Here is a 23,203-nt window from a genome sequence, read left to right as displayed (position 1 = left end):
TTTTTCTATTTATTTTTTAGTTTTTTGGCAGACACAACATCTTTTGTTTGTATGTGGTGCTGAGGACCGAACCTGGGCCGCACGCTTGCCAGGCAAGCGCGCTACCGCTTGAGCCACATCCCCGGCCCACATTGTATATCTTCTAAAACTTGCTTTTTCCAGGTAACATTAGACTTAGGGCATCTTTCCAAATTGGTATATTTAGATTTATCTTTATTAAAAAAATTAAATAGTTGTGTAGTATTTTATCAAATTGCTGGATCATAGTGTATATAGTGTATATGCTTTTTTTTTTTTTTTTTGAGAGAGAGAGAGAATTTTTTTAATGTTTATTTTTTAGTTTTCGGTAGACGCAACATCTTGATTTTATTTTTATGTGGTGCTGAGGATCAAACCCAGCGCCTTGCGCATGCCAGGCGAGTGCGCTACTACTTGAGCCACATCCCCAGCCCTTGTATATGCTTTTTAGAAACAAATTTTCTTTTCTTTCTTTTTTTTTAATTTTTTTAATATTTATTTTTTAGTTTTTCGGCGGACACAACATCTTTGTTTGTATGTGGTGCTGAGGATCGAACCCGGGCCGCACGCATGCCAGGCGAGCGTGCTACCACTTGAGCCACATCCCCAACCCTAGAAACAAATTTTAATTGAGGGGAAACACATATTGTAGAGGGTACATCTTGTGTTAGTCTTGCAGCTAAGTGACTTTGGGCAAATTATTCATCTTCTTTGAGACTCCGTTTCCTTATCTATAAAACGAGGATGGAAATATTGAATATACCAGGCATAGTGATGCACACTTATAATCCTAGATACCTGGGAAGCTGAAGCAGGAGGATTGCAAATTTAAGGACAGCTTGGGCAACTTAGTGAGACGCTGTCACAAAATAAAACATAAAATGGCCTGGAGATGTAGCTTAATGATAGACCCGCCCCTAGGTTCAGTCCCTAGTACACAAAAACAAAAACAATAAAATAAATACCTTATGTAATTTTTTTTAGTTGTAGGTGGACACAATACCTTTATTTTATTTTTATGTGGTGTTGAGGATCAAACACAGTGCCTCACGCATGATAGACAAGCGCTCTACCACTGAGCCACAACCCCAGCCCCTACCTTATGTAGTTGTGAGGATTTAAAATTATTCATGGAGTTGGGCATGTACCTCAATGGTAGAGCACTTGCCTAGCATGTGTGAGGCCCTGGGTTTGATCCCCAGCACCAATAAAATAAATAATTTGTGAATTTAGCAAACATTTGTTGAGGGCCTTCTCGGTAACAGGTAATATTGGCAAGGGTTTTGTTTTTGTTTTTGTTTTGCAGTGCTGGGTATTAAACTTGCAACCTCACACTTGAGACCTCATGTTTGATAGGCAAATTCTACCACTGAGCTACATCCCTAGCTCTAGAGTGTATATTTGATAGTGGTCTGTAAACTGGAACTTTATGCATGAAAATTCACCAGAAGAGTACTACAAAAATGAATGTGTACTTCTGTCTCCTGTTTACCCTAGTGATATCTCTGAGTCTCTGCTCGATAAGTGCCTCTATACCAACCACTCTCCTCACCCGGACATCTTGATACGGACTTCTGGAGAAGTGCGGCTGAGTGACTTCTTGCTGTGGCAGGTACATGGTTTCCAAGCACCACTATGTTTGTGTCAGGCTAAGAATTACAACTGTACCCAGACTGAATGAAAGTGGTTTGTCCCCACTCTCAGCCATGCTGGGACCAGGGAACTTGGGGCAGGGGGCTAAAATCTGGAGAAGTATCTGTAGGCTATGCCTGGCAACATTTGCTTTCCCTTCCTCATCTGACCCTGGCTTTGCAAACCTGTATGCTTCTTGATTTCCAAAGTGTAAGGTATCCAGTCTAGAGGGAAACTCAAGGCCACCCAACCTTAGTGAATATTTCACTTGTGTCCCTATTCAGCCAATGGGGCCTTGAAACACTGGTGACCTGCTATTTATCCTAGCACCTTTGGGCTAGATCTTATCTTGCAGTTACCAGCCTCTCCTTTTCAGAATAAAGGTCCTTATGTATGCAAGCTTGGCCCATGCAGGATTTAAACTACATCCACATCCTGAGGGTTTTGCTGTTTCCTCTTGGCTCATAAGTGGTCCCCCATATCCAGTTAAGTTTGGTTTTGCTTAAAAATAAGATTGTTTTTGCTGTTACTTGATCCTTGGGTAGCACATGACTAGGGAAAGTCCTTTTTCAAGGAGAGGTTGGAGGAAGACTCAACTTGGAAGCAGTTCACAAGGTTAAAGTCCAGAAATTTCAATGAACCATAGTCTACATGAACTAATAATTAGCTGCTGAAGATGCTTTCAGGTATTGGCTGCATTGAAGGAATTATAATGTACACCTAATGGTTCTGTGGCCCACTCCGCTCTTCAGATCACATTTGGAATTTATGGGCACTGAACTTTAAGAGACCACATTGGTAAAGTAGAGGATTTAACAGAAGAGGCCGATCTAGAGAATAAAGAGTCTCGTGTCTTAGTAGAAATGAAAGGAAGATAGTGGTCTGGAAAAGGTAACAGTTTATTCCCTAAAAAAAACACAAAGTTGAGTTTTTCCTCCTTTGTGCTGGAAAGATAGCAGTGACCAAGTTAGAAATGATCCCTGCTGTTTTGAAACTTAAAATTTGTTGGCAAAGTCAAAATTCTGAACAAGTCATTAAAACCTGTGGAATGACAGGTCTAATCTAGCCTTCAAATATTTGGAAGAATATTACTTTGAAGAAATATACTTATCCCAGAGAAAACACCTGGGGCCATGGTATAAGTTGTGGGGAAACAAACAATATTTTAGGACAGCAGGCTAACAACTAATGTTACCTGCCATGAGGCACTGAAATCCTTACCATTAAAAGTAGCAAGTGGTAGCCATCAGAAGTTCCAGAGGCTCATGCCTGTAATCCCAGCAACTTTGTTCAAACTAGCCTCAGCAACTAAGATCTTTTTTTTTTTTTTTAAAGGAAAGTGGCAGGTTGGTATGTTTTTTTTTTTTTTTTTAAGAGAGAGAGAATTTTTTAATATTTATTCTTTAGTTATTGGCGGACACAACATCTTTTGCTGAGGATCAAACCCGGGCCGCACGCATGCCAGGTGAGCGCGCTACCACTTGAGCCACACCCCCAGCCCAGCAACTAAGATCTTGTCTCAAAAAAAAATATAAGGGTCTGGAGTTGTAGCTCAGTGGCCGAGTGTTTGCCTAGCATGTGTGAGGCCCTGGGTTTCATCCCCAGCACTCTGGGGGGAAAAAAAAGTTCCAAAAAAGTTCAGTGATTATTATTTAAGTGTGTCCTGTTCTGTGCTCTACTTTATGTACATTTAATTTATATAGTACCCTAAATAATACTCTTATTATCCAACTTCATACTTGAGGAAACTGAGGCCCAAAGAGGTTAAATAGCTCACCCCAGTTCAAATAGATGGTAAATGATGGAGCCAGAATTCAGATCCAGGAAGTCAGAATGCAGAACCCATATTTTTAATTAGCAGCAGCATGGCACCATGGTTAATTAAAATTGACCATGGTGCCATGCTGCTGCTACTTAAAAATAACAATGTTATTTGTTCATTGCTGACTTTTATCAGACAGTGTCTCTTAGATGACCTCTAAGAGCCAAGAGCCAATAACATAATCCAGATGTTATTTCATATTCCTAAAATTGGCTCTTAGAAAAATCATGGTGGAGATGTTGATTGAGACTTGTTTTAGTTCTGCTTGTCACAGGTTTGTGATCTCACTGCCTCAGATTACCCCTCCCCTGTCCATGAGGGAATCAGGGCTGGTCAGGGAAGCCACTGCAGCTCAGGATGCCTATGCTATCTCATTTCTGGGCTTCCTGCTCAGCCTGTTCTTCCATTGGGAGAGTCACCAACATTGTAGCCCAGCAACACATTACTAAACCATACCCTTGGCTGGGGATGTGGCTCAAGCGGTAGCGCGCTCGCCTGGCATGCGTGCGGCCTGGGTTCGATCCTCAACACCACATACAAACAAAGATGTTGTGTCCGCCGAAAACTAAAAAATAAATATTAAAAAATTCTCTCTTAAAAAATAAATAAATAAATAAACCATACTCTTCCTTCCCTATCTTTCCCAGACCTCCCACTCCTGCCTAGTGTTCCAACCTGTTCTTTGGCCAGAATATACATTTTGGAACCTCTGTGAGGCTATCCTGCAGTTCCAGATGAACCATAGCATGCTTCAGGTAAGAGTTTGAGGCCGGCCTGTCTGGAAGGGATTGAAGAAAAGGTTAGCACTGATGGACCACCGTGCTGTATACCAACATCTTCTGATAAGCATGTTGATATATCTCATTTAATGCTCCCAAGAACCCATTGAGATAGGTCTTATTAGCCTCCCGTATACAAATAAGTAAATAGAAGGGAAATAGTTTAGTCAAGGACATATATGCAATAAGAGATAGGAGTTAGGTTCTAGGTACAAGTCTAACCTCTTAAAAACCCAAGAAAATGTTTCTTAGAGAGATTGATTATAATAAGCCTTTGAAAAGAGTAGCTAGGTGCAGTGATACATGCCTGTAGTCCTAAGAGGGAGAAGCAGGAGGAATGTGAGTTTGAGGTCAGGTGGGACAACACAGCAAGACCTCTGTCTTCACTACCACCACCACCACCACCATCAACATACATACACACACACCCCAAACAAAAAAACCAGAAAAATTGTTTAACATTGGTATACAAAATCTAGGCATTTTCCAGAAAGGGTTAAGGAGAAAATAGAATTGTCTTTCTATCGCATGGAACTATATTGTGCCAAGACTTGTAGTTCTACTTCAATTTTGATCAGCAGATCTTGAAAGGGTTTTCCTTAGGAGGTAGTCACCTGCATCTGATTAGCAGGTGTGGGTGATGGTGGCTCACATAATGGGGATTTACTATGATGATTTCATATACATTTCCTTATGTAACTCTTCCAAACAATTCAATGGGTTTGGTGACTTTTTTTTTTTTTTTTTTTTTTGGTGCTGGGGATTGAACCCAGGACCTTGTGCACTGATCTTTCAAATATGAAAACAGATCGGTAAAGAGACTATAACTGTCCCATACTAAGTAATTGCCACAGAACTAGGAACCTGAACTTTAAAATCAAAGCAGATGCTACTTCTTAAGTCTTTAGAGATAATGGACTGGAAAAAAATAATAATGTTAAGTCAGGGCTTCTCAGCCTCCTTGGTCTTAGGGCCCTTTGGGGAATCTAATGAAAGCTGTAGGCCATCTTCCTTAAAAAACAATTGCAGACTAGTTTTTTTTTTTTTTTTTTAATATTTATTTTTCACTTTTCGGCGGACACAACATCTTTGTTTGTATGTGGTGCTGAGGATCGAACCCGGGCCGCACGCAGGCCAGGCGAGCGCGCTACCACTTGAGCCACATCCCCAGCCCTGCAGACTAGTTTTCCATGAAATTTCATTTATCAATCAAATACATAGAATACTTTCAAGGGATTTATATAATGAATCCCAAGTTCAGAACTCCTGGTATAAGTCAATAAATCACAAAAATTTGATCATCAGTTTGATCACTGAAACTCAAAATATGAGGAAAGAAGTTTAGAACAAGTGAAAACAGGAAAGTCTCAATTATTCAGTCCTGAGGAATGAATATCAGATTTTTTCACAAGACCAAAGCTCCCTCAAAGAACTTTTTTTTTTTTCAATGAGGTAACTTTTTTTTTTTTCATAGCTTTATCTTTTTTTTTTTTTTTAAGAGAGAATTTTTTAATACTTATTTCTTTTTTAGTTCTCGGCAAACACCAGGCCGCACACATGCCAGGCGAGTGCACTACCACTTGAGCCACATCCCCAGCCCCTCATAGCTTTATCTTATTCATTTATTTTTTATGTGATGCTGACAATTGAACCCAGAGCCTCACATGTGCTAGGCAAGTGCTCTACCACTGAGTCACAACCCCAGCACTCAAAGAACTTTTAAAACCCTTTTGATGGAAAACTTTCTGAAATGTGTCTCGCACATAATTCATCAACACCTCCTATAGACCAGGCATTCGATTATGATGATGATGATAATGGTAACTGCCACCTTTAAACAATTCACTGTACAGTGATACCCTTGTAAAGTGGAACTGTGTTCTCTAAATTAGATGGTCCCAAAATATCTGGCTTCAGTATTTTTTGTGTATTCTGTGTCTTCCTTCTTTCATTTCCTACTGCTGTCAATGGCTAATTTTGACAGCATCTCTCCTCTCTTGCCTTCCTCTTTACTGTTTTAGATCAGCTATAGGCAAAGAAATCACTTAACCAAGCATGTTAGAATTGTGTGTATAAAGTAAGAGCAGATTGGCTCTGCATGCAACCCAGAGAAGCTTGGTGCATGAGCTTTTATGTATGGATACTCTTGTGGATGAACCTCCAATTTGGCTGCCCAGGAGTCTTTTTTTTTTTTTTTTTTTTTTTTTTAAAGAGAGAGTGAGAGGGAGAGAGAGAAAGAGAGAGAGAGAATTTTTTTTCTTAATATTTATTTTTTAGTTCTCGGCGGACACAACATCTTTGTTGGTATGTGGTGCTGAGAATCGAACCCGGGCCGCACGCATTCGAGGCGAGCGCGCTGCTGCTTGAGCCACATCCCCAGCCCCCAGGAGTCTTTTTTAGTAATTTCAGGTTTCACAGATACTTTTCACAGGGTTGTCAGAGTAGTTACCTCAGGTTTCATCTATTCTGTAAATTTTTGTTGAATCCCTAGAATGAGTCAGGCACAAAGACAGAGGAGAGTCACCAATTAGCTGGCCAGACAAGGTCTCTGCCTTTGTGGAGCTTATATTCCTAGTTGTGGAGACAACTAGGAATTTATTTATTTATTGTTTACAATAAACAAGTAAACAAATAGAAAATTCCTGATTGTAATAAGCCAATGAAGAATACACAGAGTGATGTGCTAAGGTAATGGATGAGTGCAAGGTACTTACTGAAGTTGTGATGTTGGGGTCTTGGCAGAACAGTCTTAAAAAGCCAGTGTGCCTAAGTGGAAGGCGTGAGATGAGACTGGAGGGAGTCAGACTTCTGATGGTGCAGAACTTGGTAAGCCATGGGAACAAAACCGATGGTCTTAATCATGGGCATGATAGGATCCGATTGGTATTTGGTAAAAATCACTTAGGAGTTTCAGGGGCAGGACTCAGAGGCAAGAGACCAAATTTCTGCTATCGCCAGAGTTGAGAGATGTGCCTCTAGGTAGGGTAGTGGCAGTTGAGCAGGGGAGGACTGAAGGTTGGGGATAAAAATGAACATTAAATCAAAAACAGCTCTGGATGTGGTTATACATACCTGAAATCAGGAGAGGCTGAGGTAACTGACCATAATTTTGAGGCCAGCCTGAGGGTCTTAGCCAGACCTTGTTTCAAAGTTTAAAAGACTGGGAGGGCTAGGGAAGAATAGAGGTACTTCGGATTAGACAGAGGGGAGTAAAGTGTTTTAATCAGCTTTTTTGCTGATATGACTAAAAGACCTGACCAGAGGTCAGGTAGGGAAGGAAAAGTTTATTTAAGGACTGAAGGTTGGGCTGGAGATGTGGCTCAAGTGGTAGCGCGCTCGCCTGGCATGCGTGCGGCCCGGGTTCGATCCTCAGCACCACATACCAACAAACATGTTGTGTCCGCCGAGAACTAAAAAATAAAATATTAAAAATTCTCTCTCTCCTCTCTCACTCTCTCTTTAAAAAAAAAAAAGGACTGAAGGTTTCAGAGGTCTCAATCCATAGACAGCAGACTATTCCTTGGGGCAGGACATCATGGCGGAAGAGTGGGGCAGAGGGAAGCAGCTCACGTGGTGATCAGGAAGCAGAGAGAGAGAGAGAGAGGACTCCACTTGGCAGATACAAATGTATATCCCAAAGCCATACCTCCATTTCCTACCTCCAGCCACACCCTACCACTACCAGTTACTACTCAGTTAATCCCTGTCAGGGGATTAATTCACTGATTGGGTTAAGACTCTCACAACCCAATCATTTCTCCTCTGAACATTTTGCATTGCCTCACACATGAGCTTTTGGGGAACATCTCGCATCTAAACCATAACATAAAGTGAAGGGTAGGGGTTTGGGGTAGGGATGATAGTAGAATCAGACAGATGATAAAATGAATCAGACGTTACTCTATGTGCATATATGATTACACAACCTGTGTAACTCCATATCATATACAATCAGAAGAATGAGAAGTTATACTCCATTTATGTATGTTGTGTCAAAATGAATTCTTCTGTCAATTAGAACAAATAAAAAATTTAAAGGCTGAGGATGTAGTTCAGTGGTTAAATGTCCCTGGGTTCAATCCTAGTACTGCCCCCCAGCCAAAAGAAAAAAGAGCAGAAACAAATGTAACTAAGTATATCAAGGTGACAATACCCCTGTACCAAAAGACAGAAGTTCATTCAAGTTACCTGCCTATAGTTCTCTGATGATATATCTTTAGTGAAATCTACTTGGGATTTAAACTGGAAAACAGATTTAAACATTATTTAAGAGGTCTGTTGTTAGTGCTAATGTTGATGATATAATTCGGAAACTCTTAGTTTCTTGTAAGATAAAGCAATTCAGTACAAACACTAATATTTTTAGAAACCAGGATATATAGGTTGTGATCTATGCAGTTGAATGGATACCTCTACCATTTCCTTGGATGGGGTAGAGTCAGGAATTCCATTTTGTACCTGTGAATCATAAGTGCAGACCTTCATTGAGCTCCTACTCTTACAGACATCCTTTACCTAGATTCTGTGAGGTGCTATAAAGTACATACTATCATTACCCCCAATTTTGGAGTAAGGAAACTGAAGTTATAACAGAGACACTGACTTAAGCCTTTCCAGCAGGGTCCCGAGGGTCAGAGGCTGGCCTGGCTTTCTCTATTCAGCAACCCTCAAAGCTCTTTTCTAGAAACATTTGCACATTAGCAAGAAGTGCTAAGGGGTGAATCCATTCTGGATAGCATCCTTCTCACAAGTCTGGCCTCAGGCCTGAAAGACCTTTCCAACCTTTTCCTTGTTACATACCCTGTTTTGTGGCCCAACTGAATTCTATTGTCAAAATTTGAGCTTAAAATTGATCAAATTATACTGTTGTGTGCATGTATGAATATAACAAATCCCACTGTTATGTATAATTATAATGCACCAATAAAAAGGGGTGTAGAAATCCGAGCTGCTCTGTCTCTAGACCCAACCAGTGTGTCCCTGTTCTCTGCAGGAGCAGAGGGCAGGGGTAGGTTCTAGACATAGAGCAGCTTACGGGATGAAGGGCACAGCTACAAGTTGTTGGGAGCTAGACCTAGGTATCTGAAGGACCATGACAGTCACCAGTGGTCACCTACCTGGGGTTGGGAGGCTGGCAAAGGGAGAAAATCTTGGCTATGACATAGTAGGTATTGTCAACAGGGAGATAGGAAATCAGGCCAGGGAAGATGAGGGGCACTTCAGAGCATCTGGTCCTCAATTTGCATGAATGTGGGTCCATGAGAGCTCAAGATGGGTAAACAGAGGTAAGTAAAAGATGTCTCTCCACCTAACTCTAAGCCTGATAGAATAGATGAAGAAGACATGTAGTCCCACAAAATTTCCTTCAGTGCACTGGTCATAGTTTAAACCAGGCTGATGGACTATTATGTTCACAGTGCTCTTCATACAGTCACTGTACTCTCAGGAGAAGTTAAGAGCTCCAGCTATTGTCTTTGGCATTTTGAATCACAGCACTGCCTACTTAGCCATCTGCTTAACTAGAGTACCATTTTCCTCATCTATAAAATGAGAGGATTATGACAATTATAATATCTACCTCAGATATGTGATAAGGATTCAGTAAGCTAATACATGAAAAGTGGCTAATATGATCTACTGCAAGTGTTTCTGGGCCCCTAATCAGACTTTTCCTGTCTCTAGAGAAGCTATATACACATAGCCCCTGCTCATCCCATCCTCAGTACAATTTCCAGGTAGACTCTGGGGGCACTTGAGATCATCATGCTTCTTGTAGGAGGTGCTCTCTGCTCTCTTTATTCAAGGGCAGCCCTCACAGGTGTGTCCCCAGGTTGCTGGCCTGAGCATGCTGGTTTTAGCTTTAAAGAGGACTTTTCATTGGTTTATTCTTGGCAGTTCTGGGGCCTGAACCTGGGCCCTTGTGTGTGCTAGGCAAACACCCTCACCACAGCCCTTAAATGTTTTGAAGCCCAGGAACTACAGCCTCTCTCCAGGCACCAGCAAGGAGGTGGAGAACTTGAGGATTTACGTCCTAGAGGGTCTATTACATCTTGTTCTTTGATTTTTCCAAAAGAAAAGCAGAAAGGCCTAGTGTCTATGGGGAAATTGATAAGTTAGGCCACATTTCTCAAAGTGAGTTTCTTGGAGCCCTGTGCCAAGATTGTATAAGGTCTAAACAAAAGGTCTCTGAAGGATTTAATATACTCACCCAGGTGTGGTGGTGCACACCTGTAAGCTACTCAGGAGGCTGAGCAATAGGATAGCAAGTTTAAGGTCAGCTTCAGCAACTTAACAAGACCCTGTCTCAAAATAAAAAGAGCTGGGGATGTTAGCTCAGTGGTCAAGTGCCTCTGGGCTCAATTAGTGCTTAGTCCCCCCCAAAAAAGAATTAAAACTCATTTCCCTTCTGATATATTGTCAGGAAGAGAGACATTGACCTTCAATGTTAGCTTGGATTTTCTGGAGGGTAAGTACCTGAGAAGAACCTCAGGTACCTCTGAGATTAGGAGAGTAGACCCAGACCACATGGGGATAAGACAGGTATCTAGAGGCAGATCATGAGCTTCCCCACTTCACCCTAGAAATTACAGGTTAACCATAGAAGCAGGACACATTTCCATCATCCTCCCCAAATGCCACCTTGGAGAAGCAAAGGAACTGTGTGACCTAGGCCAAATCCCTTCCCATCTCAGCCTTAGCGTCCTTGTCTGTGAAATGAGGCTGTAACAGATGGTGTTAGCAGTGGTCTCAACTGTCATCCTCACAGTGAGGATGTGATTCCTGGCAAATAGGGGTCAGGCTTTACCTTGGCTACAGCCTCCATGTCCAACATCCCATCAGAAGCCATTATTGGGAGGAATCCTAAGCCTCACTAAGTGCCTTTAACCAACCCTGCATTTCTTCCCTCTGGGGCTGGGTCCCCTTATCCTTTCTGTCCTGTCAGAACTTGGCCTGGGTAGCCCTGGCCACCAGCATGGTAATAAAATTGCTGATAGTTAATATAGGCACTAGGCTGGCCATTCTTTATCTCATTGCTTCTCAAACAGTGCAGTAGGGTGGATACCATTATCCCATTTTGCAAATAAAGAAATAGCTTTTAGAAGCACTAGCCTGGCATATGCAAGGTGCTGGGTGAATAAATAAAGTAATGGTATTGTGTCCAACTACAACTAAAAAATAAAAATTAAAAAAAAGTAGCTTTAGAGAGGTAAGTGAATCCTTTGGACAGGAACTTCTCAAATATCCATGTTCTAGGCTGACTGACTCTACCCTGAGCAAGCTCTTCCATTTCACGGCACTTTACCTCTTATTCCCACTGAGAGGATATTCTCTTCCTTGCATACACCCTATTTCTGTCCAAATATCCTCTCCATTGGTTGAATATCAGCTCAGATTCTGCCTGTTGTTACTGGGTGCAGTGGCACATGTCTATAAGTTCAATTACTCAGCAGTTTGAGGCAGGAGAATCACAAGTTTGAGGCCATGGACAAATTAGCAAGAAGATCCAGTCTCAAAATTAAAAATTAGAAAGTGCTGACAATGTAGCTCAGTGGTAGGGTACTCCTGGGTTCAATCCCTAGAACTAGGGGAGAAAATATAAAATTCTGCCTGTCCATGATGTTTCACTGCTCCTTGACCTTCATCAACCCTAATTGCTTTCTCTGAGCTTGTTTGACCCCATCTCTTGCCTCCCTGAGGACCTCTTCCACATTCTGCCTTGTGTTATGGTACTTTGTATTCATGGTTTTGTCCTGTGCACTTTCATACTCACTACAAAATTTTAAAGGTAGAGCCCAAAGTTCCTCCTTACTAAGGCCAGAAAAAAGCCCTTTAGACAAGATGGAGAACTTCTCAAAACTATAGTCTTTAAAGTTCTAGTACCCTTCAATGCCTTGAGACAACCCAGAGCCTATGGAAAGGAGATTCCTTTGTCTATTTTTTTCTTTCTTTTAAGCTACATCCCCAGTCCTGCCTGTCATAGTTTCGTGTGACTGGGATTACAGGGAGGCTGAGGCAGGAGGATTGAGAGTTCAAGGTCAGCCTTAGCAATTTAGTGAGGCCTTAAGCAAGATCCTAACAAAGACCTCTTAGAAAATAAACACACACACACACACACACACACACACACACACACACACAAATAAAAATAAAAACAGTTGGGGATGTGGCTCAATTTTTTTAAAAATATTTTTTAGTTGTCAATGGACCTTTATTTTATTTATTTATATGCGGTGCTGAGAATTGAACCCAGTGCCTTACTCATGCTAGGCAAGCACTCTACCACTGAGTCACCACCTCAGCCTGAAGTGGCTCAATTTTAAGCCTTGGTTCAATCCCCAATGCCCCAAAATAAAATTATATTTAAAAAAACAATCCCTAGTCCTTCTCTTGTTTTGAGACAGTGTCCCACTAATTTTCCCAGGTTGACCTTGAACTTGCGATTCCTTCTGCTTCTGGAATCGCTGGGATTGTAGGCCTGGGCCACTGTGCCCTGCCTCTTTTGTCATCTTTGTTCATACAGTAGATCTTTATTGCTAAAAGATCTTAGCAAACCTCCAACAGACAGACAGCACCTCCCTCACAGCTCCATTGTGAGGGTCAAGTGAGAAAACATATAAAGTGCTGTGTACATATAAGACATTCTTTAAAGGATGAAGACAGGAGCCTGATGCAGTGGCTCATGCCTGCAATCTCAGCTACTCAGACTGAGGCAGGAGGATCACAGGTCTGAGGCCAGCTTAGTAACTTAGCAAGACCCTGTCTCAAAAAAAAAAAAAAAAAAAAGACTGGGATGTAGCTCAGTGGTAAAGCCCTCCTGGGTTCAATCATTTAAAAAAAAAAAGGCAGTCAAAGTGCTTATAGTGCCTTTAATTAAATTAAAGACATGACCACAGGGTAGAACATGGTAAGGGTCATCAGTGTTTGGGATACCTAGAGGTATCCTGTAGGAACACCTAGTTGCCCACTCATGAAAAAGGCTTGGCAGGAGACGCTCTGGTGCAAAGGCTCCATAAGCCAGACAGACTGGCAGTAACAGAGAGCATCAGTGTGGCACAGCTAGGCCCTGGTTCTGCTCCAAAGGGATATTCCCCTACTGTGCCAGGAGCATCCTCACTTCTCTCCTAGGATCATGTGGTCAGCTGATTGTTTCACATGTAAAAGGCACCCCAAGTGCCAGAGGAAAAAGCACAGTCCCTGACCTCTAGGAGTTTGTGGTTTGCCTGAGGCATACACTCAAGGTCTGAGAAGTGCTGCCAGAGACTATAATTGCCACCTGGTGTTAGAACTGGTTCCAGGAGACCTAAGGGCTCTGTGGAATCTTCAAGGGCTTATTTTCTAACAGTAAAAGTGGACTCCGGACACTAACACCTGTTCTAGGAAGATGCAATAAGTGACTGGAGAGAGTTGAACTTGCTTCTCAGTGTTCACAGAAAGGCCATTTGCTGGAAGAGGCAGGCCTGACTTCACACAGGAGAAGAGTCTGGAGCTGAAAACTCATTCAGGGAATTGGAAGGATGGCACTCCCAGAGTAATCGGGAGACCACAGGAAGTGACCCAATGAACAGTGCCCCAGATGGGAATAGAACCCTTCCTTGCAGCAAACAATAGACAATAACAACGCGTAAAATTGCTGTTTCTGTCTGAGAGCCTGCTAATATGCTAAAGAGGATTTTGCATATATTATCTCTAATCCTTAAAACCACTCTTCAAGGTACGCACAACCCCCACTTTACAGATGAAGAAATGAGGTTAGGAAAGGATTTGCCCAAAGCCACGAGGCTAGTTGGTGGGGAAATCAGAAGTCAGATCCACATTTTTCAGGTTCCCTTTCAAGTGCAAGCCTGAGAAGAATTGAGAAATACAGATGCTGCTACACAAAACAAACCAAGATGGATCCCTAACTGCCATTGCCCTGCCTGCACAATGTGGGCACCACCTACTGCACACCTGTTCCCAAAACTTTCCAAAGCTGGTCCAAATTCCACAGTTCCACTTCACTTGGCCTACCTTGTGCCCTACTCTACTTCCTCCATCCCAGTTCTGCCCATACCTAAACATGATCTCCCCACCCCAAACCCCACTTTTCTCCTAGCAGAAGGCCCGAGACACGTATGCAGAGGAACTGAAGAGGCACCAGCTGGAGAGGGACCAGGCTGCAGTGACAGAGCAGCTGCTGCGAGAGGGGCTCCAGGCCAGTGGGGACGCCCAGCTCCGACGGACACGCTTGCACAAACTCTCAGCCAGACGAGAAGAGCGAGTCCAAGGCTTTCTGCAGGCCTTGAAACTCAAGCGAGCTAACTGGCTGGCAGGTCTGGGCACTGCATCAGCCTGAATGAGGCTGGCCACCTGCCACTTTGCCCTGCCCTCCAGCCCCCAGGGCCCCACTCCCCTACCTTTCCCCACCAGCCCCTTTTTTTTTAGAAAGGCCCCTCCCTCCAAGTGATGAATTTCACTCCTCTTGGCTTGTTAGGGGAGCCCCCATGCCAATTCTGCTGGCTATACATACCTTTGGACTGGGATAATGGCCCCTGAAGGTGAGAGTCTCATACAAGTACACTAAACCCAGTATACCAGTAGGTTTGGAGAGCAAGGAACCCCAATTCATTGGCTATTTGCTCCATTCACCTTTGCCACCACCACCTGTATTCTGGATGCAGTTTTTCTACCAGCACATCCTTCAGCACACAGAATGGCAGCAAAGAGGTCTCTCCACTGCCTAGCCCTATACCCATCCATCTTAGCCCTCCCCTGACTTTCACAAAAGATTTGGCTCTACCTTGTTTCTGCTGGTAAACAGCTAATAGGCAGCCAGTGTTATTTGGGCAAGGAAGAAAGGGGCGGGAGAGACAGAAAATTTGCCCATCTGCTGCTCCTCCCCTTGGCTCTCCACCTGGGATTTGCTATTGAATCTCTACCCCCTCCCACCAAGCAATACTGATTGCTCACTGAAAGGCTCAGCGCCCCCAATGGCGCTAGGAAGCCAGGCGGGTGATTACAATCCAATTACCTATTGTCGACTCAGCCCACACAAGCTTTTCCCCTCCCCTTGCAGGGCATGGGGCCAGGCTGCACTCCCCAGTGAGACTGGCCCCCTCCATGGCTCCAGGGTAACAAGGGCCTCTAGGCCCTGGTGAGTCTAATCCAACGCTGGCTTCCTTCCTTGTGACACATCAGCGTAGAACATACATATCTTCCCACCTGACTGCCTCCGGCCCTCACCATCTCAAACTCTTGATTCCTACTTCCAATATTTGAGGCTTCCCATAGCTTTTTTTTTTTTTTTTTTTAAAGAGAGAGTGAGAGAGAATTTTTTTAATATTTATTTTTTAGTTCTCGGCGGACACAACGTCTTTGTTGGTATGTGGTGCTGAGGATCGATCCTGGGCCGCACGCATGCCAGGCGAGCGCGCTACCGCTTGAGCCACATCCCTAGCCCCTTCCCATAGTTCTTTGACCTGGCTCCCTACGTGGGCCCCAAGATGATTTATTCTCAGCATGGCAAAACTTGTTCCAGATCCTCTCTGCCCATGAGGGCCAAGGTTGCCCAGCAGGAAGATGAGTACAGATTCAAGGCTATGTCCTTTTCCTTACCTCCCCTTGCCAGGCAGCTCTGCAGAGCTGGCGAGAGGATTACTGCCTTTGAAGAGCTGTCTGCCTGAGCAACTCCGTGCTTTAGGTGCCCCAGAGCAGCAAGGACCAACCAGTAATGCCGGCCAAATGCTACTCTAGTCTTCTCGTTTTATATTCTGCAAGCTGTTTCCCAGCACTTCCTTCCAGGAGAGAGGTGGGATCTTGCAAGCTGTGTTGAGTGTACTCTTTAGACCCCTAAATTTTCTATATTCTAGTTTCCTCCTCCTTTTCTGTGCCTACATACCTGGCGGTGGAGACCCCTTGGCCATCATTCCTACTCCCAGAATCTAGCATAAATGCCAGACAGTGCGGTTGAGAAGCCAATCAACATACTTTGGCAAGGCCCCCTACACACCTGGCACTCCCCACTACCAATCCCTGGCACAGGGTTCCCAGAGAGCAGGTGCTGTACATTTTCCAGCTTTACAATGGGGCTGTTGACAGCCTTAATTAGGGAGGCATGAATTATGCGACCATAATGCAGAGCCCTACAATTAAGGCGGGAATGAGGGACTGGAGGCAGCAAACGGAATCTGCCCTGTGAGCATGATTGTTGGGTCCGTCTCCCTTCTCTGACTCCTTCCAAGATTCTGGTAGAGATGATTAATGGGACTGGTATCTCTCCTTGGCCTGAGGTCCTATATTCTGGGAAAGGTACACGGGTGGAGTTCGGAGGAGCTGCCCCAAGAGGCGCTGTGGGGGTGGTAAAGAAAGAAGCAGAAGGCTCATGACTGCCCAGGAACAAGGGCTGCAAGATACTTCAACTCGTGGTTGTTTCCTTTTCTCCTGGTATGATTTGTACAAACCAACCCTTGCCTCACAAAATCAGGTGGGTCCTATTTATGTGTCCTTCCACCTGTGAGCCAGATCCCTTTTTTGAGGATATCTATCCTGTTCTTGTGTTCTCCAGGGTCTCAAATAGAATTTTTAAAATTCTTAGATGTTAAGATGTGTTTTAAGTGCAACAGAACACCGTTTTGCTGCTGCAATTGCCTACCCATCCTCCGGTGCAGGAGGACCCCTGGCTTTGAGTTTAGGGACACTGGAAGAGTTCTTTTGCCATCACAGCACCTGTTCCTCTACTTGTTTCCTAATCCCCAGACGCTTTCTGCCACCCCCTTCCTCTCTCGCAAGTGAAAGGAAACCAGCTTGACAGTGTGGAAGGAGGGATTTCGCCAGCTGCAGTGTCTGCAGCGCCCAGACTTGGTGGCCGCGTCGGGTGGGGGCAGTTAGGCTAGATGTATCTGAAACGGGCAGTGCTTAGGGGGAGGGGAGTGCTTTCAGGCCTTTTGGTGGCCATTCGTCGTCACTCAGGGCCAGGGTTCTGAGATCTGTTCCTGCAGGGACCTAAGGGAGTCAACCGACAGGCTTGGGGGGCGGCAGAGCAACGGGTGCTGAAAGGACAGCTCCTACCTGCCCCGCAGCACCCGAAAGGCATCTCTACGTGAGAAGTCTCCCCCTCGAACCCTTACCCCACCTCGAGTGGACCGCCTTTCAGGTGAGGCGTTCGAAGGGCTTCCCCGAAGTGGCAGTTCGGAAGGATGCACGTCCGGCTGCGCCAAGCTGGCCTCCTCTCTTCCCACTTTAGCGTCAGCCTTGGCCCCTAGAGCAGCAGCCTGTGCCTCAAGCGGCGCGCCTCCTCCCGCCTCCAGTGGAGCAAGGCAGCGCGGCCAGGCCTAGCAAACCCCTCTTCTGGGGCCCCCAGAGGGAGCAGGAAGGAAAGCGGCTGAGATGCGCCCTGAATGTCGCACGGCTTAGAGAAGTGGGTAGCTCGGTTGCATAAGGTGGAAGGAACTTGATAGTTTGCAAAAGCCTGCTCTCGGCGGGAGCAAACATAGCCCGGCGCCTTGCGGGCCCCTCCTCATTTATTGCCTTAGACGCGCGCCTCCCCCACTGCGCCCCCACCCCCTCGGCGCGCCGCCGTCCCGCGCGCCCTCCCCCCGTACCCCCCTCCTCACTCCCTCCAGAGGAGGTGAGTTTAAACCCCGCCCACGTGACCCCAGCTGGGCCAATGAGCGGCGGCGGGAGGTGAAATCCGGTTCTAACCGGTCCGGGGCTCCCAGCGCTATAAAAACTTTATAAACCCCCCGGAGCCTGAGCAGTGTGAAGAAGAAGAGGCGAGAACGACCCCCGGACCGACCAAAGCCGCGCGCCGCTGCATCCCCGCGTCCAGCGCCTGCGTCCCGCCGCCGTCGCCACCATGCCCAAGAGAAAGGTACGTGGCGCGAGGGCCGCAGGCGCCAAGCCGCCACTGCCACCACGGCCGCCGCCGCCGCCTCGACTCGGGGCGCGGGAATTGGCTCAGGCCAGAACGGCTCAGCCGGCGAGCGCGGAGCTCGAGGCGGGGTGGGCGGCCTCGGGCTAACCCTGCGCGGTGCCGCTGCCCGCAGGCGCCAGAGGCCATATTGGAGGAGCGGCGTCCACGGCGGGAGGAGCCATGTTGGCGGCTGTTTATCCCACTCTCCTCGGGCGCGTCGCACCCTCCCCGCGCCCCTTCCCCCACCGTCTGGCCCCCTCCCCTCTCCCAGCGGGCGGGCGATTCAAACTCGAAAGGGCGGGAAGGCAGCATTCTGGGTTGGCGGGCGGGGGAACGCGCTGCCGCCAAAAAACCGCCGCCGCGAGGGGGCGGGGCCGCTTCTCGAGAGGCGGGGCCGGTGCGGTGTGGCTCCGCCTCTGCCCGCCCACGCGCCCCGCGCGCAAGACGCGCGCCGCCGCCCACGAGTTCCCCGGGGTTGCGCGCGTCTCTCTCCCGCCTTCGACGGCTGCCATAGCAACGGCGCTTGGCTCCGCCTCCGGAGGGGTTTGTTTGCACCATCTGCAGCTGTTGCTCCAGCCTGGAGCTGTGGCGCCGGCCCCGCTGGGGTTTGGCCCGCGCTACCCCGCCCGTGGGCCGGGCGCTCTGTGCAAGCTTAAGGCCTGCTCAATACTTCAGCTCCTTGTATGGAAACTAGGCAGACATGTGTCACAAAGTTGTGACACTTATAGTTTTTTTCCCGGAACCCCGTTAAGTTCAAAGAATCGCCTCAGAAACTAGTTCTTTGCCTTTGTTTTATAGGCTGAAGGGGATGCTAAAGGAGATAAAGCCAAGGTGAAAGACGAAGTATGTATTATTTATTTTCTTTAGGGGGGGTTTATACAAAAGTCTTGGACAAAAAAAACCCACAGGACTCCTTTGGTGATAATCAACCACAATTCTTGTCTTGAATTTGTCTTCATTCCCTGTAGTGTAGAACAAAATTGGCACAAAACTTTTATTTTTCTAACTTTATTCACTTTTATTTCAATAGCCACAGAGAAGATCTGCAAGGTTGTCTGCCGTAAGTATATATACTTCCAATTTTTAATATTTGTTCCTGAAACTAAAAAGCATTACATCTGATGAATTATGATTAGTGGCTGGTTTTGAATGTTGTACTCTAGTTTGGACTATTGCACATATGGAATTCACTGGTGGGAGACATTCGTTTTGATATTCTGAAAGAAATCCAGCCACAAAAACTTTTTAGTAAGAGAAAACTTCCATCCCTTTGGTACTGATTTGGTTGTGGGTTTTCTTTGGTTTGTTGTACTAATATTCTCTTCTTCCCCCTTGCCTGTCAAAATAAGAAACCTGCTCCTCCAAAGCCAGAGCCCAAGCCTAAAAAGGCCCCTGCAAAGGTAAGTAGAAAGAACTTAAGGGGTAATGGTGCTAATATTGGAATTGATCATTTTCACAGAAAGAATTGTACTTCACTACCTTAACCTAATTCAGCATAATGGATGTTATAAATTGTTTTGTTTGCTTGCCTTATTCCTGATGTTGGTAGCATTGGTTTCTATCATCAGTTCAAAAACTCTGCCCTTGAATGTTAAAACACCCAAGTGTTTGACCTGGTTTTTCTATTAATTATACTTAGACATGAATTTTTGTGTGCTGAACTTCACAGCATAGCATGGTGGTGCACACCCATAGTCCCAGCTACTTGGGATGCTGAGGCAGGAAGGTTGTAATTGGAAACAAGCCTCAGCAACTAAGACCCTATCTCAAAATGAAATTTAAAGGTGGAGGCAGTGGGAATGTAGCTCATTAGTAATATTGGCCTAGCGTGTGCTAGACCAAGAGTTCAATCCACAGGACCTCTAAAATTTTTTCTAATTTAGTGTAGTTTTTGATCAGTCCTTGTAAATGGGTGGTTGGGTAGGTATACTATGCAGAACTTCACAGACTATACCTTGATAATATGCGTGGGGAGAAACAGTTCTGTTTTTCTCCCTTTATAGAAGGGAGAGAAGGTACCCAAAGGGAAAAAGGGAAAAGCTGACACTGGCAAGGATGGGAATAACCCTGCAGAAAATGGAGATGCCAAAACAGACCAGGTATGATGCTTTTTTCCAATTGTTGCCCCGTTTAAAAAAAAAAAAAGTTTGTCATTGCAAGTATATTGTGACCTTCCTGTTAACTTAAAGTCTCTGCCATCAGCTTAAAGGCACTGTGTTATAGTGTCTTGTCTTCTTCCCAAATTATATAATTAGGCTCAAAGGGAAGATGACTAGCAAAGTTATATAGCAAGTCATTGTCCAGAGTACTGCCTCTTGGTATCTAAGCATCCAAAACCCAACCTTTGGCTAGAATGATGCTGTGGGTGCACTAGGAATCCAGATAAATGCAACATGTGGATTTTAAGACTGTCTGTTTTTCTTTTAGGCACAGAAAGCTGAAGGTGCTGGAGATGCCAAGTGAAGTGTGTGCGTTTTTGATAACTGTGTACTTCTGGTGACTGTACAGTTTGAAATACTATTTTTTATCAAGTTTTATAAAAATGCAGAATTTTGTTTTACTTTTTTTTTTTTTTTAAGCTATGTTGTTAGCACACAGAACACTTCATTGTTGTTTGGGGGGGGGAGGAGCATATGTCACTAGTAGAATGTCTCCAAAGCTGGATTGCTGTGGGGGAAGACACCTTTCCCTTCTAGTTTTGAGAGACTTCCTCTTTGTTCCTAAGAGGAAGGGATTCCCTGATGTTGGCACACATAGCCACCTTGGCACAAATGCCTTGTGGTATGGAAAAACTCAAACTCATCTGTATGTCCTCCTGTCCCTCTCTGCCATCGGCATAGACTTAACTCCCCTAAACCTGTTGGGACCTGATATTCCCAACAGTTGGTTTTACCAGTGTGTGGGGCAATCTGGACTTTCCAGTGACGTCATTGAGAATAGTGTCCCTCAGAAGAGCAGCAGTTCCTTTTCTAGATTGTGGATCTTCAGATTAATAATTTTTGCCATTTTCCTTTCATTTCCTGAAAGTCAGGGTCGGCTTGTGAAAAGTTGTTAAACAACATGCTAAATGTGAAATGTCAACCCTCACTCTAAACTTTCCCTATTCAGAGCATCAAATGAAGACTTCATTGGGTTTTATAGTGGCTTTCTGATTTTGGTAGTCCATTCAAGAAGGGAGTTTGAAAGTTGTTGTATACTGTTAACGATTGTCTGCCCATGTCCTGCCTGAAATACCATGATTGTTTATGAAAAGTATCTTTAATAAAGCTGGATACAGTTTGGCTTGGAATGCTGCCTCTGATCTTTTCCCACCAATGGGGAACCTGGCTTCTCCAAGTCTCTTTGAGACTGGATGTATTCTGGTGGTGTGGTGTAGAGGTTCCATTTATTGTCCAGTAATCTTTCATGGATCTTTGTAGTCTGTCTCCAAAACATAGTGATAGGTGGAGTTGGGAAGGATCCCAGGAGTAGATGTGAGAGGCTGTAAGCAGAGAAGTGGTTTCTGCCTGAGATTATGTAGCAAGCAGTCCCTGAAGTGTTTTTACATGGAAGTTTTTGGTGTTTTTAAGGTTTGGCCTGGTAGCTGACAGCCAAGAGTGTCTACTTCATTCACGTGTGACATAAAATTTGAAAATTAATAGAATATGCTGTAGGCTTGTCAGATGTCCCTGTGTTGTATAGGGAAGGTGACACTTTCTTCTAAGGTGGTCTGCAAATAAAGATGTTAATGGGGGATATTGGAGAATCTGCAGAGAACTTTCTTTAGTATCAGAATATAGAATTCACTGATTGTGATTTTGAGTTTGCTTTTACATCATCCGGTTATATATTTCAGAAGAGTAAAATAAATTGGAGGCTGAACAAAGTTGACTTTTTGGTCAGTTAAGTTTCTTATTGATGAAGATTTATATATTATCTTTTACCCTAAGGTTTGAGACAGTTGTGTGGTGTGTTAATATCTACTTATAGTTATTTGCTCATAGAAGAAGCAGTGAAATCCAGTTTCAAACACCCAACTTAACCTGTCAAAAGTCATTAACACTTAGGTTTGGGGGCACTGGGTCAAATATCATTTGTCCACTTAAGCCACTTTCAATTTTACTGTTGCTGAAGATTTAGGGTGTACATGCTTAACACCTAGTTTTTACTCAAAAAGATCTTCCAGAATGGAAATAATCACAGGTGTCTCAGAGTACTTAGGTACTCAGGTTGATATTTGAACAAAAATTCCAGAACTTGGAAAAGTTCTAGGGTTCTTTATCAATATTCAGGTTAGTAAAATGTTGAGCTGTGGACTGCTAGAGAAGTTCTACCATGTGCTCCTGTTTAATTTTTTGGCAAATCCTCTGAGATGTGGGTATTAACCCTGTTTTGTAGCTCAGATATAGTGACTGGCCAAGAAAGTTTCTTGGTGGTAGTCTGTTTTGATTTCTGTTCATTGGTCGTTTTTCATTTGCCAAAAACTTGCATGGTGAGCTTGAATGTTTCTTTTTTCTTCCTGGAAAGTATTTATTGATTTGACCAGTTTGGGAGTATAAAAAGTCTCAGGAAGACTCACCAGTTACCTACATTAGGAACTTTAGGGCTTAAAGAGGAGGAGAATTTATTTCCTAAAACGGGAAGCTCTAAAGTAGGGCGGCTTTTTGCGCTGCTGCCTTTGGCATGTTTTTGAGCTACCTGGCCTTCCAAGTTGGCTGCGTGTAGCATGAGATACCAGTGTCTAGGAGCAAAGAGGAGGGCTTATTTTTTGAGAATAATTAAAGCTAGCCGTGGTGGCACACACCCATAATACTGGCAAGTCAGAGGGCTGAGGCAGAAGGATTTCAAAGTTTAAGGCCAGCCTAGGTAACACCAGACAGTGTCTAAAAATAAAAAGGGCAGGAGATGTAGCTCAATGGTACAGTGCCCCTGGGTTCAATTCTCAGTTCCAGGAGGGGAAAAAAATCTTTTCAGAAAACCTAACAGCCTATTTCATCAGTTATTCAGTCTGCCTATTTCTAAATCAATATTAACCAGGGAAGGAATCACAGAATCTGTTTAGACCAGTCAGGATCATTGGTATTA

General features: G+C 44.5%; 2 protein-coding genes across 3 annotated transcripts in view; both read left to right on the top strand.

Moving 5' to 3' along the window:
- Positions 1–15,519, top strand: part of DHDDS (dehydrodolichyl diphosphate synthase subunit) — a 35,430-nt gene extending 19,911 nt beyond the window's left edge. The window contains exons 7-9 of one of the 2 annotated variants that reach the window (XM_081305165.1): positions 1,516–1,630; positions 4,120–4,227; positions 14,348–15,519. In XM_081305165.1, the coding sequence (XP_081161291.1) occupies positions 1,516–1,630; positions 4,120–4,227; positions 14,348–14,584 (460 nt within the window). In that variant the 3' untranslated portion in view covers positions 14,585–15,519. Of the gene's footprint in view, positions 1–1,515; positions 1,631–4,119; positions 4,228–14,344 lie in introns of both variants that reach the window. The other variant, XM_081305164.1, reaches the window with a different exon arrangement.
- A 1,598-nt stretch (positions 15,520–17,117) lies between these two features.
- Positions 17,118–22,919, top strand: HMGN2 (high mobility group nucleosomal binding domain 2). Its single transcript, XM_081306628.1, has 6 exons — positions 17,118–18,097; positions 18,938–18,982; positions 19,170–19,199; positions 19,489–19,539; positions 20,143–20,238; positions 20,567–22,919. Exons 1-6 carry the CDS (start codon positions 18,083–18,085, stop codon positions 20,600–20,602), a joined length of 273 nt encoding a protein of 90 aa, XP_081162754.1. The 5' UTR covers positions 17,118–18,082; the 3' UTR covers positions 20,603–22,919.
- Positions 22,920–23,203: the final 284 nt, after the last annotated feature.

This window comes from Spermophilus citellus (assembly GCF_964194105.1).
Source record: "Spermophilus citellus genome assembly, chromosome: 9".
Classification (NCBI taxonomy): Eukaryota; Metazoa; Chordata; class Mammalia; order Rodentia; family Sciuridae; genus Spermophilus; species Spermophilus citellus.
Note: the sequence above shows the minus strand (reverse complement) of the source record. Positions and strands in the feature narration are given on the sequence as shown.